General features: G+C 40.4%; 1 protein-coding gene across 2 annotated transcripts in view; it reads left to right on the top strand.

The window, feature by feature from the left end:
• ABCC11 (ATP binding cassette subfamily C member 11) overlaps positions 1 to 15,604 on the top strand; it is a 71,433-nt gene that overhangs the window by 34,262 nt on the left and 21,567 nt on the right. For both annotated transcript variants that reach the window (XM_027867832.1, XM_027867831.1), the window contains exons 13-19: positions 6,056 to 6,180; positions 8,043 to 8,115; positions 10,120 to 10,323; positions 11,602 to 11,736; positions 11,815 to 11,899; positions 13,498 to 13,587; positions 14,563 to 14,663. In XM_027867832.1, coding sequence (XP_027723633.1) covers positions 6,056 to 6,180; positions 8,043 to 8,115; positions 10,120 to 10,323; positions 11,602 to 11,736; positions 11,815 to 11,899; positions 13,498 to 13,587; positions 14,563 to 14,663 — 813 coding nt within the window. The remainder of the gene's footprint in view (positions 1 to 6,055; positions 6,181 to 8,042; positions 8,116 to 10,119; positions 10,324 to 11,601; positions 11,737 to 11,814; positions 11,900 to 13,497; positions 13,588 to 14,562; positions 14,664 to 15,604) is intronic.

Here is a 15,604-nt window from a genome sequence, read left to right as displayed (position 1 = left end):
ACCACATCATGGTGGCTAATGTGTTTCAGCTGCTAGGTTGTACACCCTCCTTTCTCAGGAGTTCAACACCTAGCTCACCATCTTCCCCATCTCTTGCCCTTAGACTAGGGGACTTCAACATCTTACACTGATGTTGTTGTTGTTCAGATGATTTAGTCATATCCAACTCTCTGTGACCCTATTTGGGGTTTTCTAGGCAGAGGAATGGTTTTCAATTCCCTTCTCCAGCTTATTTTGCAGATGAGGAAACTGAGGCAAACAAGGTTAAGTGACTTGCCCAGGGTCACACAGCTAGTAAGTGTTTGAGGCTGGATTTGAAGTCTAGCACTATCCACTGCACCACCTAGCTGCCCCTATCTGATGCTCCTTTTCAGACTCTCTAACCTCTCAATTCTTTAGTGCCATGACCTGTTCCACTTCAGCTGCACATGGAGATGATTACACCATTACCTACAATTCTTCCACTTCCTTAAAAAAAAAAATAACGTGAAAGTGGAAATCAAACAGAAGTGCTGGGGAGGAGCGGGCTTGAAACATCATGGACTAAACCCCACAACACCCTGCCTATAGGTGAATCAATGTTTTTTTTCACAGGACTAAACTACAGAATGGGAGGAAGGGTGCCTAAAAGGGGAGAGGAGAAAAAGAAGATAGAGGAGGATATGTAATATATCCTAATCGAGTCAAAAGTTAACAACAAAAGGAAAATAACTCCTGAAGTCTCTCAGAAAGAAAAGGGCCTATAGGAGAATAGGTGAGGAGGCAATGAGAGGACTTGAAACAGGGGGAAATAAAGGGAGAAATTTTATTTTAGTGGTGCTGGAGGTCCTTATGATGGGTATAATCCACAGGAATTTGGTACTTATAGAAACCACCCATCCTGCCTCAGAAGGGGAAGCAAAGCTCCTGAGTGCACTGACAGTCAGAGAAGTGGGGGGGGGCATAGATTCAGAAAAGAGATTTCATGAAAATGGGTAGAGAAGGGATCATGAGGAGGGCAAAGGGTAGGAATGAACTGCAGAATCAGGGACACAGGAAAATTCCTACCATGGGGCAATACTTGTGTCTTCTCTATCACCTATAAGAATTGGTATTTCTAAGAGTGAGGCACAACAGAAGAGGGGCAGGGAAGGAATAAGATCTACAAGGCAGTAACATAGAAACTTTGGAAGACATATCTCAAAACAGGTCCTGTAGAAGCTTTAATTCCAGGAGGAATATGGAGAATAAGGAAGGGGTAAATAAGCAAAAGGGTCATGAATCAAAGAATAAAAGTCTAAAATAGAAAACAAAGGAAAGATAAATAATGAGGAGAATGAGGGAAAGAAATCCTTTTTAGAAAAAGGTGCAGAAAATAAAATAAAAAACTAATACTCAAAAGAAGTTGAAAGTGAGTTAGTCAATAAGTATTTATTAAATACCTTCTATGTGCCAGGTACTATGTATGCTAAGCATGGGGGATATAAAGACAGTCCCTGCCCTCAAGGAGCTTACATCTAGTGGGGAAAGACAATAAACAAACATATATGTACAAATAAACTATATGCAGAATGAATAGGAAATAATTAACAGGGGGCATCTAGGTGGTACGGTAGATAGAATGCCAGGGTTGAAGTCAGGAACACTCATCTTCCTGAGTTCAAATCTGCCCTCAGATACTTAGTAGCTGTGTGACTGTGGTCAAATCACTTAACCTTGTTTGCCTCAGTTTCTCCATCTGTAACATGAACTGGAGAAGGAAATGACAAACCACTCCAACATCTGTGCCAAGAAAACTCCAAATGGGATCATGGAGAGTTGGACACAACTGAAAATTACTTAACAACAGTTAACAGAGGAAAGGCATTAGATTTAAGAGGGGGGAAAGGCTTCCTGTAGAAGGTAAAATTTTAGTTGGGACTTGAAGGAAGAAGCCAGGGAAACCAAGAGGGGGAAATGAACATTCCATGAATGGAGGACAGCTAGTGAAAATGCCTATAGTTTGGAGATACAGTATCTTGTTCATAAAACTGCAAGGAGGTCAGTGTTAGTGTATCAAAGAATACTAGGGAGGTGTGTATGTGTGTGTGTGGGGGGGTATAAAGTGCAAGAAGATGGGAACAGGGGTAGGTTATGAAGGGCTTTGAATACCAAATTTAGGATTTTGTTTTTGATCCTGGAAGTGATAGGGAGCCATTGATGTTTATTGAGAAGGGGACTGACATGGGTGGAGAGAAAAAGTGATTTTATTTGATGATTTAACTGAGAGGGAAAAAAGGGCAAAAGAACTAAACAAAAGGAAAAAGGAATTACAGTTAAGCAAAACTCTAAAACTAGGAAAAAGGATGACAAATGGGAGGTGTAAGTCTTAAGGGTGAAGAGAAGACAGCCAGTAGGAACAAGATTACCTTAAAATAGTACTGTCTTTGCAGAGGAAGAGGAGGGAAAACATGCAAATTTGCAAAGAAACTAGACTGAAATTACCAAAGGGCTTAGGAGGAAAAAAGTCTCCTGGTCAAGAAAAAGGGCTGTCACTTTTGGGGGAGGGTCTAGATCTGTGTTTTCATGGGTGTTTACAAAATTCCTTTTATCAAACTAGAACAACTGTTTTGCAACTTGTAGCTATAGGGAGTTATATGGTGTCACTGAGTCATTAAATGATATGTCCAGGGTCACCCAGCCAGTAGGGGTCAGAGGCAAGAACTTCAGCTGTGGTCTTCCTGACTCTGAAGCCAGCTGTTTGTCTGCTAACTTGTGCTGCCATTGTGCCGCCAAAACAAAGAGCAGAAACAAGAGATGAGGAAATACATAGTTTCCTCCTTTTGTTGGAGAGGTGGGTGAAAAGGTGTGTGACATGCTATTTGTGATGTCAGATGGGACCCAAGTGGGGCTTGGCTTGGCTTAAATCTTCTTATGGGTTTTATATGTTAAAAGAGAAGATTCAATGAGTAGGAGAGGAAGGGGGAGTGGCCTATTTAGGAAGGATTGTGATGTAAAAATCAAAGGCATAATAAAAAAAATTTTTAGGCAAGTTGCTTAACCTCTAAAAACCAAGCAAAACATTAATTTTTTTTTAAAGGAAGGGGTTAGATGTTAAGATGTCTTCCAACTCTAAAGTTATGATGCTATGAATTATAAAGAGATGGATTTCACAGGAGTATAAGCCTTTTGGGGGCCAATATAATGGTTTTCTTAATCCATAGTTCAACACAACACATCTTTCCCATAAAGGACAATTCCCCTATTTAGTGATCAAGATGTGATCCAACCAACAGGCATTCCTAGCAGCATAACTGCAACTGAGTGGGGGTGGAGGAGGGAAATAAAAACACCTTTTCAACATAAAACTGTAATGGCAATGTGATGGAAATAATCCTGGATTTTGAATCAGGAAATATGAGGTTTTAAAAAATAGATTTTAATTGATATCTTTTATTTTTACATCACCTGCATTTACCCCTGTATTCCTTTCTTCCCCTTATGTAGAGTGCCATTCCTTATGACCAGGAGTTTTTTTAAAGGAAAGAAAAAATTCAGCAAACCAATCAACACATCAAAAAAAAAATCTGATGTTATGATGTGATGTTTCATACTAGCTCTGCAAAAAAGTAGGTGGTGGAGGAGACTTTTTTTTCATATCTCTTCTTTAGGGCCAAGAGAAGTTAGGTGGGACATTGGGTAGAGTGCTAGGCATGAAGTCAGGAAAACTCATCTTCCTGAGTTCAAATACAGCCTCAGACACTATCTGTGTGATCCTGGACAAGTTACTTAGCCCTGTTTGCCTCAGTTTCCTCATATGTAAAATGAACTGGAGAAGGAAATGGCAAACCACTCCTGAATCTTTGCCAGGAAAACTCCAAATGAGGTCACAAGAGTCAGACCTGATTGAACAACAACAATAGCAACAACAATTAGTCATTATAATTTCGCAGCCTTCCATTTCAATTGTCTTGTAATTTTTTTTCATTTACATTGTTGTAGTTATTGTAAATATTGTTTTCCTGGATCTGTTTACTTCATTCTGTTTCTATTCATACAAGTCTTTCCATGCTTTTATGTGTCATGTTGTTTCTTATAGCACAGTAACATTTTATTCCATTTATGCACCACAATTTGTGTAGTCATTCCCCTGCTGATGGGCATCCATCTTGTTTCTAGTTCTTTGATACCACAGGAAGTACTGCTGTAAATATTTTGTTGTATATGGAGGCTTGCTTTTTGTCAATGACCTCTTTGGAGTATGTGCATAGCAATGAAATAAAAATATAGGGAAATTTTAGTCACTTTATTTGCTTTCTTTTTCTTTTTCCAAACTGCTTTCTAGAATGCACCAATTCACAGCTCCACCAATAATACATTAGTTTTTCTGTCTTTCTGCAGTTTCTACACATTGACTATTCTGTTCTTCTGTCATCTTTGCAAATTTTGGGAATGTGAAGTGAAATCTTAGGGTTGTTTATGATTTATATTCCTCTTATTAGTGATAGCCTTTCATACAGTTGTTAAAAGGATGCAATTCTTCTTTTGAGAACTGTTTGTTCATAGCCTTTGACTACCTATCTATTGGGGAATGGTTTTTGATGTTAATATATTTCTGTTACTTGTCCATAAAGCTATATATTAAACTCCTATTTGATGCAAAGATTTTTTTTCACAGTTGGCCACTTCCCTTCTAATCCTAGATGCATTGATTTTGTGTGTGCAAAAGCTTTTCAATTTAATATAATCACAATGATCAATTTTATCTTTTGTAATTATTTCTATCTCTTGTTTAATAATTCCCCCCCCCCATTTTGAGTTTCTGTCCACTATGTTCCTCATGTAATCTTTATGCTTGTTCACTCTCCCTATTGATAGTATGTCAGTCTGTGGAAGAGTGTGCCCTAAGTGTATAGTGGTGGAGAAAGAATGTCCTATTATCAATCTTCTTCCTTTTTGTTTCAGTAAATGCCTTTGCTTTGGAAAAGAATCTCTCCCCCCATCCCTACCCCAATAACCTGAGAAAGGTATATGGTCTACCTTCTTGTCTATTTTTATATGGTATGATAAGAAATAGGGCAGCTAGATGGTACAATGAGTAGAGCACCAAGAGTACTAAGGTCAGGAAAACCTAAGTTCAAATATGGCCTCAGATACTTACTGGCTGTGTGACCCTGGATGAGTCTCTTAACCCTGTTTGCCTTAGTTTCCTCATCTGTCAAATGAGCTGGAGAAGGAAATGGTAAACCACTCTAGTATCTTTGCTAAGAAAACCCAAATGGGGTCACAAAGAATCAGACACGACTGAAATGACTGAACAATGATAAGAAATATGAATTTTAATCCTGCCTCTGACCTTTTGTAGATGTTAAATCAACTCTCTGAACTTCAGGCAACATGGTACAAAAGAGTGCTGGATCTGTAATCAGAGTGCCTCAGTTCAAATCCTGACTCTGGTAGCTATCTATCACACTATCTGTGTAACCTCAGGGAAGTCATGGTTTAATCTCTCTAGACCATTATTTTCCATCCTCCTCCTTCCATATGAGAGTTGGACTGGATTTCCTTTAAGTCCCCATTCAGTTTCATATCTATGATTCTATTATTTGGGAAGGTTTTGCAAACCATGAAGTACTATAAGTATATGAGTTATTATTCATTCACACCTTCATCTAGTAATTTAAGACCTTTCCCAAAATAACTAGACTTTCTTCCTCCAACATCTCATTTAAAAAACATTTTAATCTTTAGTATTTAACCACTAAATCAGAAAATAGCAAAATTACATTGATATAGGTGGGAGATATTTAACATCTTTAACAAAAAAATGTAGAATTTATTCAGTGCTATAAATGCATCATGAATAGTGTTGTTTTTGTTTCTTTATAGCTCCCCAGTATGTTCGGACAGGTATTATTCTCTCCATTTCAGAAAAAGAAAGCCTGAGGCCCAGAGAGGGAAAGTTACTTACTGAAGGTCACACTGCTCATTCAGTGGTGGGATGAATATTTCGCAGATTTTGGTACCTTTTCCACTGGCCAGCCCTGTCTCCTCACCAGTGTCTTGGTTCTTATGTTGGCTATTCCTTCTGCTACAGATGAATTTACATGCTGGATCTGTGGGGGTAAATGGAAGTTTGGCCTATGTCCCCCAGCAGGCATGGATATTCAGTGGGACTGTCAGAAGTAACATACTCATGGGAGAAAAATATGACCAAGCCAGGTACACTTCAGATGTCATTTTGTGGATTTGAGGTGTGGGAGTGACCACAGTTATGCTGTTGGGATGATGAGGCTGGGGCAGATTTGAGGTGAGACCCCTAGTTTCACTAGGTAGTGAAGAATTGAACATAGATCACCAAAATGTGCTAAGAAAGGAAGACCTACCACCAGTGAAGCTGGATATCCTTGAAGGAAGTATATGGTATGTATTCTGCATCTTCTTAGTTTCAGTCCCACTTCCACCCCATTCTTTCCGGGGTTGGGAATGGGACTATATGTTGTGAGTGAAAGTAGAAGTATGTAGGCAGTAAGCCTTCAGAGTCTATTCCAAAGATGTACTGCATAGGGTCTTTCGCAGAGAGCTTCTTAAGTTTGGGGGGGGGAGGTTTGGATGGCCACTTGGTTTGTTGCAATTGGATTTTGGAATATTCCTCTTTCTATACCACCATCCCTCTTATCGAGGTGCTAGATGACTCACAAAGATGTTTGCACATGTCTGTGCATGGGAGGCAGACTGTTGTAGTGGACAGAGAGACAACTTTGGAGTCAGGAAACTTTGAGTTCAAATCCTGCTTTTGACATATAATAGTTGTGTGACCACATAATAACTGTATAACAACAGGGACTAGTAACCTAACCCTTTAGTGCTCCATGCACCTTTCTAGGGCTATACATTATCAATGACTTATAGTTCTGCATCAGTAGAAGGAGTCCTTCTACCGGGAGTTATCTTCACCAATGACATCATAGATCCAACTTCTCCTTTTACTCCTCATCCACCCAATCATCTGTCCATCCAGCCAGCCATCCATCCATCCATCCATCCATCCATCCATCCATCCATCCATCCATCCATCCATCCATCCCAGGGTGTGCTGTAGCCAGTTCATACTGGCTTGTGAGAGCTAGTTGTTAAATTTTTAGTGTAAGCATTTACATTTCAGAAATTGGCAAATGTATAAATCAGGGCTTGACTTATTGTTTGTTAATAGTCTCAACTTAAGAAAGTGTTAGAAAAAATGTTAATAATGCAGATAAAACTCAAAATTGTCGTGTGCTTTGAAGAGCTAGTTGTTAAACATTTATCAGCACACTCCTGATTACATACATACATATACATACGTATATATGATGTATGTATATAAATGTATATGTATAAATGTGTATATATCTATATTTTTCTGTGGACAGCTAGGTAACACAGAGGATAGAGTGCTGGGCCTGGAGTCAGGAAGATTCCTCTTGCTGAGTTTAAATCTAGCTTCAGACACTTACTAGCTACATGACCCTGAGCAAGTCATTTAACCCCCTTTGCTTCAGTTTCCTTATCTGTAAAATGAGCTGTGAAGGAAATAGCAAAGCACAACCACAAAAATTATTTAACCATATTCCCATATGTGTGTGTGTGTGTGTGTGTGTGTGTATAGGGAAACTTTGATACAGTGGATAGAGAGCTGGCCTTAGAGCCAGGAAGACCTGTGTTCAAGTCCCATCTCTGACTGAGATGACCATCAGCGACATATTTTGTGGAATCAGAGAATATTAGAGCCTAAAGTAACCTAAGAAACCCTCTAAGTTAAAGGACATAGGTTGTCTAATAAGTATGTAATTCTTAGCACCTTCTATCCCTTTTTCTGTCACTCTGATACCATCATGTAGAAGCACTAAACTAGGGGCCATTTTGTGTATTCCTTGGTTTCATAGCTTGCCATAGCCAAATAATTTACCAGCAAGTGGTTACTTGCTTCTCTCACTTTACGGATTAAAAAACTCAATAGGGGAAGAAACTTGCCCAAGGTCACATGAATTAGAATCATAAATTGATAGGATTGAAAACTGCTCACCTTCTACCATTTTCCTCAGATATCACCAGGTGATCCATTCCTGTTCACTGAAGAGAGACCTGGAAATTTTGCCCTATGGAGACATGACTGAAGTGAGTGATATGAGAGAATATGGGTTGATATCAAGTTACATCAGTCTTGTTATTGATGCATTCAGATTATAGAATCTCTTCCAGGTATCCTTTCTACTCTCCCCTAGTCTGCCAGGCAGGAGTCTACCTGACTATCTTCAGATAAAGAAATATTTCTTTAGGTAAGGCAAAACACTTCCCAAGTTCCTAGAGCCCTCTCTCTTCAAACCAGAACTTTTGCGCCTCTTCTTTCAAGCCTCAAGGCTTTTCTGATACTTTTCCTTCCTGAGGTTCCTAGTACAGAAATCAGAGCCTAATTTATCCTAGGTTCTTAGGATGAACAAATCCATCTCCCACGCCATCTTCAGCTCTCACCTCAGGATTGAGCAATGTTACTCTTCCTCCTTATAAAACATTAAAAAAAAATCTCATATGAATGCAGTGCAATTATTCTGACCAAACTTGGCTCTGGAGAAGACATGAGAAAATGCACTCCTCTCCTTTCTTTGGAGAGATAGGGGGCTATAGGTGTGGAATATTGCGTATACTAGTGATTGATGTGTTGGTTGGTTTTACTGAACTACTTTTTTTTTTCTTCTTTTAAAAATCTGCATTAGAGAGGATGACTTACTGGGCAGGGAAAGGGAAGAGATGTATTTGGAAATGAATATGATATAAAAGAGAAAGATATCAATAAAAATAATGTAATTAAAAAAATTTCCAAGTAAGCGTATGACCATACAAGCTACCACATCAAGAGCATATCTGAACGACAATTTTCCCAGCCAAATCTGGACAACTTGCCTCCATAGAGGCATCAATTATGATAATAAATATTGATGTTTATATAGTGTTTTAAGGTTGTAAAACACTACACATATTATCTTGTTTGAGCCTTATATGAAAGCTGTGAGGTGACATAGGTAATATTATCTCCATTTTACACATGATGAAACTGAAGCTCAGTGAAATTAAGAGGTCTGCCAGTGATCACATAGGTGGTAGCTAAACCCAGGTAGGTACTCCTGGCTCCAGATCCAGTACTCCATCCACTGTCCCCATTCTGTGGTGCTTTTAACATTTCTTCCTTCCTACCTTCCTTCCTTCCTTCATTTCTTCCTTTCTTTTCCTTCCTTCCTTTCTTCTCTTTCCTTTCTTCTCTCTTTCTTTCTTTCTTTCTCTCATTCTTCCTTTCTTTTTCTTTCATTCTGCCTGTCTGTCTTTGGCATTTGGGATTAAATGACTTGCCCAGGGTCACACAGCTGGTAAGTGTCTGAGGCCACATCTGAACTCAGGTCCTCCTGATTCTAGGGTCAGTGCTCTATCCACTGAACAACCTTAGCTACTTCTGTTTTTAACTTTTCAAAGCACATTTACATCTCCTGTTATATCTGAACCTTACAAGTCACCTGGGAGATAGGCAGGATCTTGTTATCCCTGTTTTACAGATGATAAGACAGAGGCCTAAGTGACATGAACAAAATCACACAGCAAACAAGTGACAGGGGCAGGATTTGTACTCAAAACTCTTGCCTCACTATCTGGTGGCATACATAATAGGGAGAATGCTAGACCTGGAGTTAGGATGACCTGGGTTTGAATCCTCCCTTAGACACCATCTCCGTAATGGTGGGTGAGTCACTTAGCCACTCTTGGCCTCAATTTCTTCATCCATAAGACAGGGATGATAGTAGTTCCAACCTCATAGGATTGTTGAGATGATCAAATGAGATAATATGTGAGAAGCACATTACAGACCTTAACGTGATCAGCCATGCGAGCTGTACCATGCCAGGCCGCACCAGCTGCCTGACCTGCCTCATGCCTCTGACTTCCTGGCACTGGCACTGGCCATCTGGGCCCATTCTCAGCAAGGATTTGACTTGCACAAGAGCCAGTCATATCCACTCCACTCAGGACAAAGCTCTGGATGGAGATAACTACGGATTTATTGGATTGTGTTCATCCTCCTCCTTCCTGCTAATCACCTTGCTCAGCTCTCCCTTTTTTATTCCCTATTTACAGATTGGTGAGCGGGGCCTCAACCTCTCTGGGGGTCAGAAACAGAGGGTCAGCTTGGCACGAGCTGTATATGCCAACCGTGAGATCTACCTGCTGGATGACCCGCTCTCAGCAGTAGATACCTATGTTGGGAAGCACATATTTGAAGAGTGCATTAAGAAGGCACTCAGTGGGAAGACCATGGTCCTGGTGACTCACCAGCTGCAGGTAACAAGAAGTGAAATGGGTGTGATGGTAGTCACTTGTTGAAAAAATGCTGATTAACTAAGGTGACCCTTCCAGTCCCCCATGATTTAATAACCTTACAAAGCCTTGTAAAGAATCCTTTCCATTCGTACGGCAAGTGGCATGATCAAAGATTTAGAGCTGGAGAGAGATACAGCACAGCATCAAGTTCAACTCCATCATTTTACAGATGAGGAAACTGAGACCAAGGAGATTAAATTTTTTATTCAGGAGCCCAAGGCACTAAATAGCAGAGTCAGGATTCAAACCTGTGTCCTCTGGCAGTTTTTTTCTACTATATGCTATATGAGTTGTAAGAAATATGACTTTTGTTCACAGTACTTGAGGGAAAGTAGACTGGTAAAAGATTTTTATGGGTTGGTAAAATTTGAATGCTTATCTGCAAGATGGAATTAAGCTGTCTGTCTTCAGGTTTATGAAGGTGCTGATAGTCTGATATATGATACACGAAGATGCTGATAGTATGATTCTGTGTCCATAAGTGGAGTAGACAAGAGATTTGAGTTAGAAATAAGGAAGAAAGTCTCGAAGATAGAGGAGAATGTGGGATTTCTGGCCCTAAAGATTTTCAGGAATAGGAGACAATTTAGTGTTCTAGGATTATTTTGCTAGCTGCAGCTCTGAAGGCAAAGGATGGAGCCAGGGATCAGGGATCAGCCTACAAGAACAGCAGATTGGACTCAATGAATTCTCCTGCTCTAAATCTTGTGTTCCTGCCACTCACTTGTTTGACTGTGCTTGATGCTATGATTTTCAAGAAAGGCTCTGTTGCCTTAATTGTTACATAGATTGAATTTGCACACATACCCTGGTTCTACTCCCAAGTATAGAGGCCCAAATGAAAGACAGCCAGTTTGCTAGAGCAGCAGGAACGTTGTAATGCCCATCAAATGGTGCGGGTTCTAGCTCTGAGTCTTCCACTCTTTTACCTTGTGACCCTCCTACTCCTCCTTGGCCTATTTCTCTGTTCATAAAATTAGGGGATTCCCTAAGGACTCTTCCAACATTCTATGGACATATCTGTCTGCTTCCAGACAGAACTGAATCCAATCCATTGAATTCACAAAGACCTTCAATGAAAGAGAATTCTCAAAGTCTCATCTAGAATCAGGTTCTTAAGATACTATTACTGTTGTTAATAAGAATAATGTCCTGAATATTGATAAGGCATTTAGCTTTTCTCAGATTACTTTCACATTTGCCATCTGATCACATCTTCTCAATTTTGTTTCTCTATAGTATTTAGAGTTTTGTGACCAGATCATTTTACTAAAGGATGGGAAAATATGTGAAAGTGGAACTCATGATGAATTATTGCAGAAGAAGGGACAATATTCCCAGCTCATCCAGAAAGTGCATGGGGAGACTGTACAGGTAATCTCTACTGCCCTTGAGATAAATCCCTCATTCTATGCTTCATGGAAATCAGGTACTGATGACTTTCTTCCCTAGAATGCAACAGATGGGGCTACAAATACAACAGAGAAGACACAGGTGAATCTCTACTCCCAGGAGGTATTCTTCAATGAAAATTCAGGTAATGTTACCTTTAAGATTCCTTTGAGAATAAGTTTACACTGTCCAATAGCCAAGGCCTAGGCTCAATGCATCTCGTTGTCTCCTTTTAGCATCTACTCTTCTTGGCGCTCTTATTCTAGAAGTGATAATGGTTGTTCTCACTTAAAAAAAAAAAGAACCCTTTTTCCAAGGTATTGTCTCTTATCTGCTCCAATGATGGATGTGAGGTGGTCAAGGCTATGAGGCTGGTGGGCCAATGATAAGAGATCAGATCAGAAGCAATGTGGCATAGTGGAAAGAGGACTAGACTTCATGAGACCTGGGTTCAAATCCTGTCTTTGGTATTTACAAGCCATATGACCATGGGAAAAAATCACTTTACCCTTCTGTGCCTCAGTATCCTTCCTTGTGTTTTTTTTTTTTTTTGTTTTGTTTTTGTTTTAGGCAATTGGGGTTAAATGACTTGCCCAGGGTCACATAGCTAGTAAGTGTCAAGTGTTTGGTCTGAGGCCGGATTTGAACTCAGGTCCTCCTGACTTCAGGGTCGGTGCTCTATACTCTGTGCCACCTAGCTGCCCCAGATCCTTCCTTATGTTGAGAAATAATATATTTGTACTATCTACCTCTCAAAGTTGTTTTAAAGAAAGCTTTACAAACTTTAAAATGTTTTGGAATATTAGTTATTATTTTAAAGCAGAAATTCCAGGTCTATAGAGCTGAGATCTAGAGGGATCAGATTAGAAGCCTTAGGTTAGGACCCTTAAGAACTCTGGGTGGGACAGGGACTGAAAGCTTCCATCAGTTAAGGAGATGATTGCTTCCTTAGCAATGGGTCCCGCAGACTCAAGGCTGTGACAGTACTCTTCTGAAGCTAGCTCCATTCTCTCCAGCTTTTCAAAACAGAAAAGCTCCTGGTATTTGAAAGTCTCTCCTCATCTTCCTGAGGCAGAAAATGCTCTAATGGGCGTGGTGTGACAGTCTAGGCTTACTAGACAGTCCAGGGCTCAAACTGATGAAAGGGGTGGCATTTCCTCAGACTGCACAGGGGCTTCAGCTTTCGTGTCATGCATGAAACATACCAAGAATGTTTCAGGCTGTCTGGCAGGGCTGATTTTGGAGACTCAGTAGCATCTTCTCTTTCTGGGGTCCACGCAGGGTCTGTGGCAGAAAGCCCCTTTTCGCCCATAGGGAAGTCTTATATCAAAGCAACTATTATTCTCAGAACTCTTGCCTTCCTCCTTCTCGTCTAAGAAGATTAGAGGCAATTGTGAGGGACTCAAAGCCTAAGAAATAAAACGAAGCACTTGTAGAGAACCTTCCATAGACCAATCTTAATGAGAGACAATGTTAAGAGTCAGGAGATGTGGGTCTGAATCTAGCCCCTACCAACTATGTGACCATGGGCTTTACTTCTCTAAACCTCACTTTCCATATCTGTAAGATGGAGGTAGTAGTACTTATACATCCTACTCTTTACAGTTATTATGAAGAAAATGCATTTGTAAAACAATGTTCAAGAGAAGGCAAGTTGCTATTATTATGCTATTTTATAGGAGAACCAAGTGGTAGGAGGCATAACAGATTTGAATGTTTTGGTTTTTTTTTCCCCCTTCCCAGCAATGGAGACTCGGCTTACTGAAAAGGAAGAAATGGAAGAAGGTTCCCTGAGCTGGAAAATCTATCACCATTACATCCAGGGAGCAGGAGGTGATCCCATTCCTCAGTGTCTTGCTTTCATCTTTAGCTGATGCTCCTTATGGGCAGGCACACTCGAAGCCTAGTCTTGGTGCTGCAGCTGGGATGCGCCAGCACCCTGTAGCAAGAATACCATTTTGGCCTTGGATGTATTTTTGTGTGCCAGAAGGGCATATTCAGGAGAAGAGAATTGGGAGGTGGCTCAACCTTATTCCTAGCATCCCCTTCCCTCACTTTCTTGTATTCTCTTCCTGTTGGCAATCAATCAATAATTTACTAAAACACCTACTTGGCGCTTACCCTTTTGCTCATTGCTATAGGAGAGACAAAGAAATGGTAAATGATTCCTGTCTTCAAAGAAATGACAGTATAACTGGGGAGACAAAACATGTCAATACATACAGACATAGATTGTGAGGGATAGGGATGGTTAGGGAAGGCTTCCTAAAGAAGGTGGGGTTCAAATGGGACATCATGGCATTTGTAACATCAGAAGAGGGATAGGCAGACTGCAGTTCAAAAGAGTATGGGAGTGTTATGGGAAGCATTGTGGATGCTGAGGAATGTGGTAATTATGAGAGAAATGATGGAAAAGGGGCCTAATCCCAGGTTCTGTCATGATATCCTTGTGGGCAAGGTGGAGAAAGGTGGGCAGAGTTGAGTGAAGTCGTGGTTACTCAAAAGACTGGACCCAAGATAACAGATCAGTATCAATCTTAGATAGCGGTCCCAAGGTGTGGATTGCAATGCTTCATTACCAGCCCTATTCTATGATCTCTTACCCAGCACCCCCCATTTTCAAAATTCATCCCTCTTGTGCTACAACTAGAACACCAAGATGTTCAAAATGGAGAGTGGTTCCACATGAGGAGAACCAAGAATTCAGGGGCCAAGTTGGTCCAGTAATTTTGGAAGCTGGATTCTGGCAATATCTTCCAGCTGCCCCAGAACTAATCTTCACCTGTGTTCCCCTCATCCCCACCTCAGGTTACATCACTTTACTGGTTTTTCTTCTCATGATGGTGAATGTCGGCCTTACAACGTTCAGTTTCTGGTGGTTGAGTTACTGGCTCCATCAGGGCTCAGGGGTAAGTGCAGTGAGGATGACTTCTTGGGGGCTAGTTCTGCCATGATGAGTAGGGCACCATGTTGAATGTGACACTAACCTAGGATTAAACTAGTCTGCTGCCTATCAATACTAGCAAGAGGAGAGCGTGGATGGTACACACGCCCCATTTACACAGCACAAAAACAACATGCATTTATTAAGATTTGCTATGTACCAGACACTGTGGGAGGCACGGGAGATACAAAGACAAAAGTGTGAAAAACAGTCCCTGCCTTCGAGTGGCTTACGTTCTGCCACTCTTTACACAGATGACAAGTCATGCAGCTGAAAGCACTGTATTAGGAGTCAGGAGGACTGGGTTATAATCTCTAAAATGTAGTCTGGGTCAACCTAATGCATAGAAAAAATATATGACTGCCTATATGTGATTAGAAGGACATCAGAAGTCATTCATGTCCAAAAATAACTCCCCAGGTGACGCCTTAAATCCCACCATTAGTAGTGCATTCCTTTAGGTTAAACATTGCCTTCTCCTTGTGGATCAGCTTTTAAAATGCAAATACCCCAGAAGAGGATAAATCACTAAGCCCTTTGTAAATACTTTATCAAATCACTTTCTTCTCTGACTTGAGGCATGGGAAGTAACATAGTGAAAACAAAACAAAACAAAACAGAACAACCCACTGGACCTAGAATCAGGAGGCTGGGGTGCAAGTCTCTCCTTTGACACTTTTTAAACTGTGTGACTATAGAAGTCACTTTCCCTATCTGAGCCTCAGTTTCCTAATGAAAATACTACTACTACTACTACTACTACTACTAATAATAATAATAATAATAATAAGCACTACCTACCTTCCATAGTTGTTGTGAGAGAAGAGATTTGTAAACCTCAAAGTGCTACAGAATTGTGAGCTGTTATTATTCTAAAGGGGAGAGCATTAGGCCACTGGGCACCTT

This window comes from Vombatus ursinus, unplaced genomic scaffold (genome assembly GCF_900497805.2).
Source record: "Vombatus ursinus unplaced genomic scaffold, bare-nosed wombat genome assembly UNPS02014786.1, whole genome shotgun sequence".
In the NCBI taxonomy this organism is placed as follows: Eukaryota; Metazoa; Chordata; class Mammalia; order Diprotodontia; family Vombatidae; genus Vombatus; species Vombatus ursinus.
The sequence above is the reverse complement of the archived record's forward strand: the minus strand, read 5'-3'. Positions and strand labels throughout refer to the sequence as shown.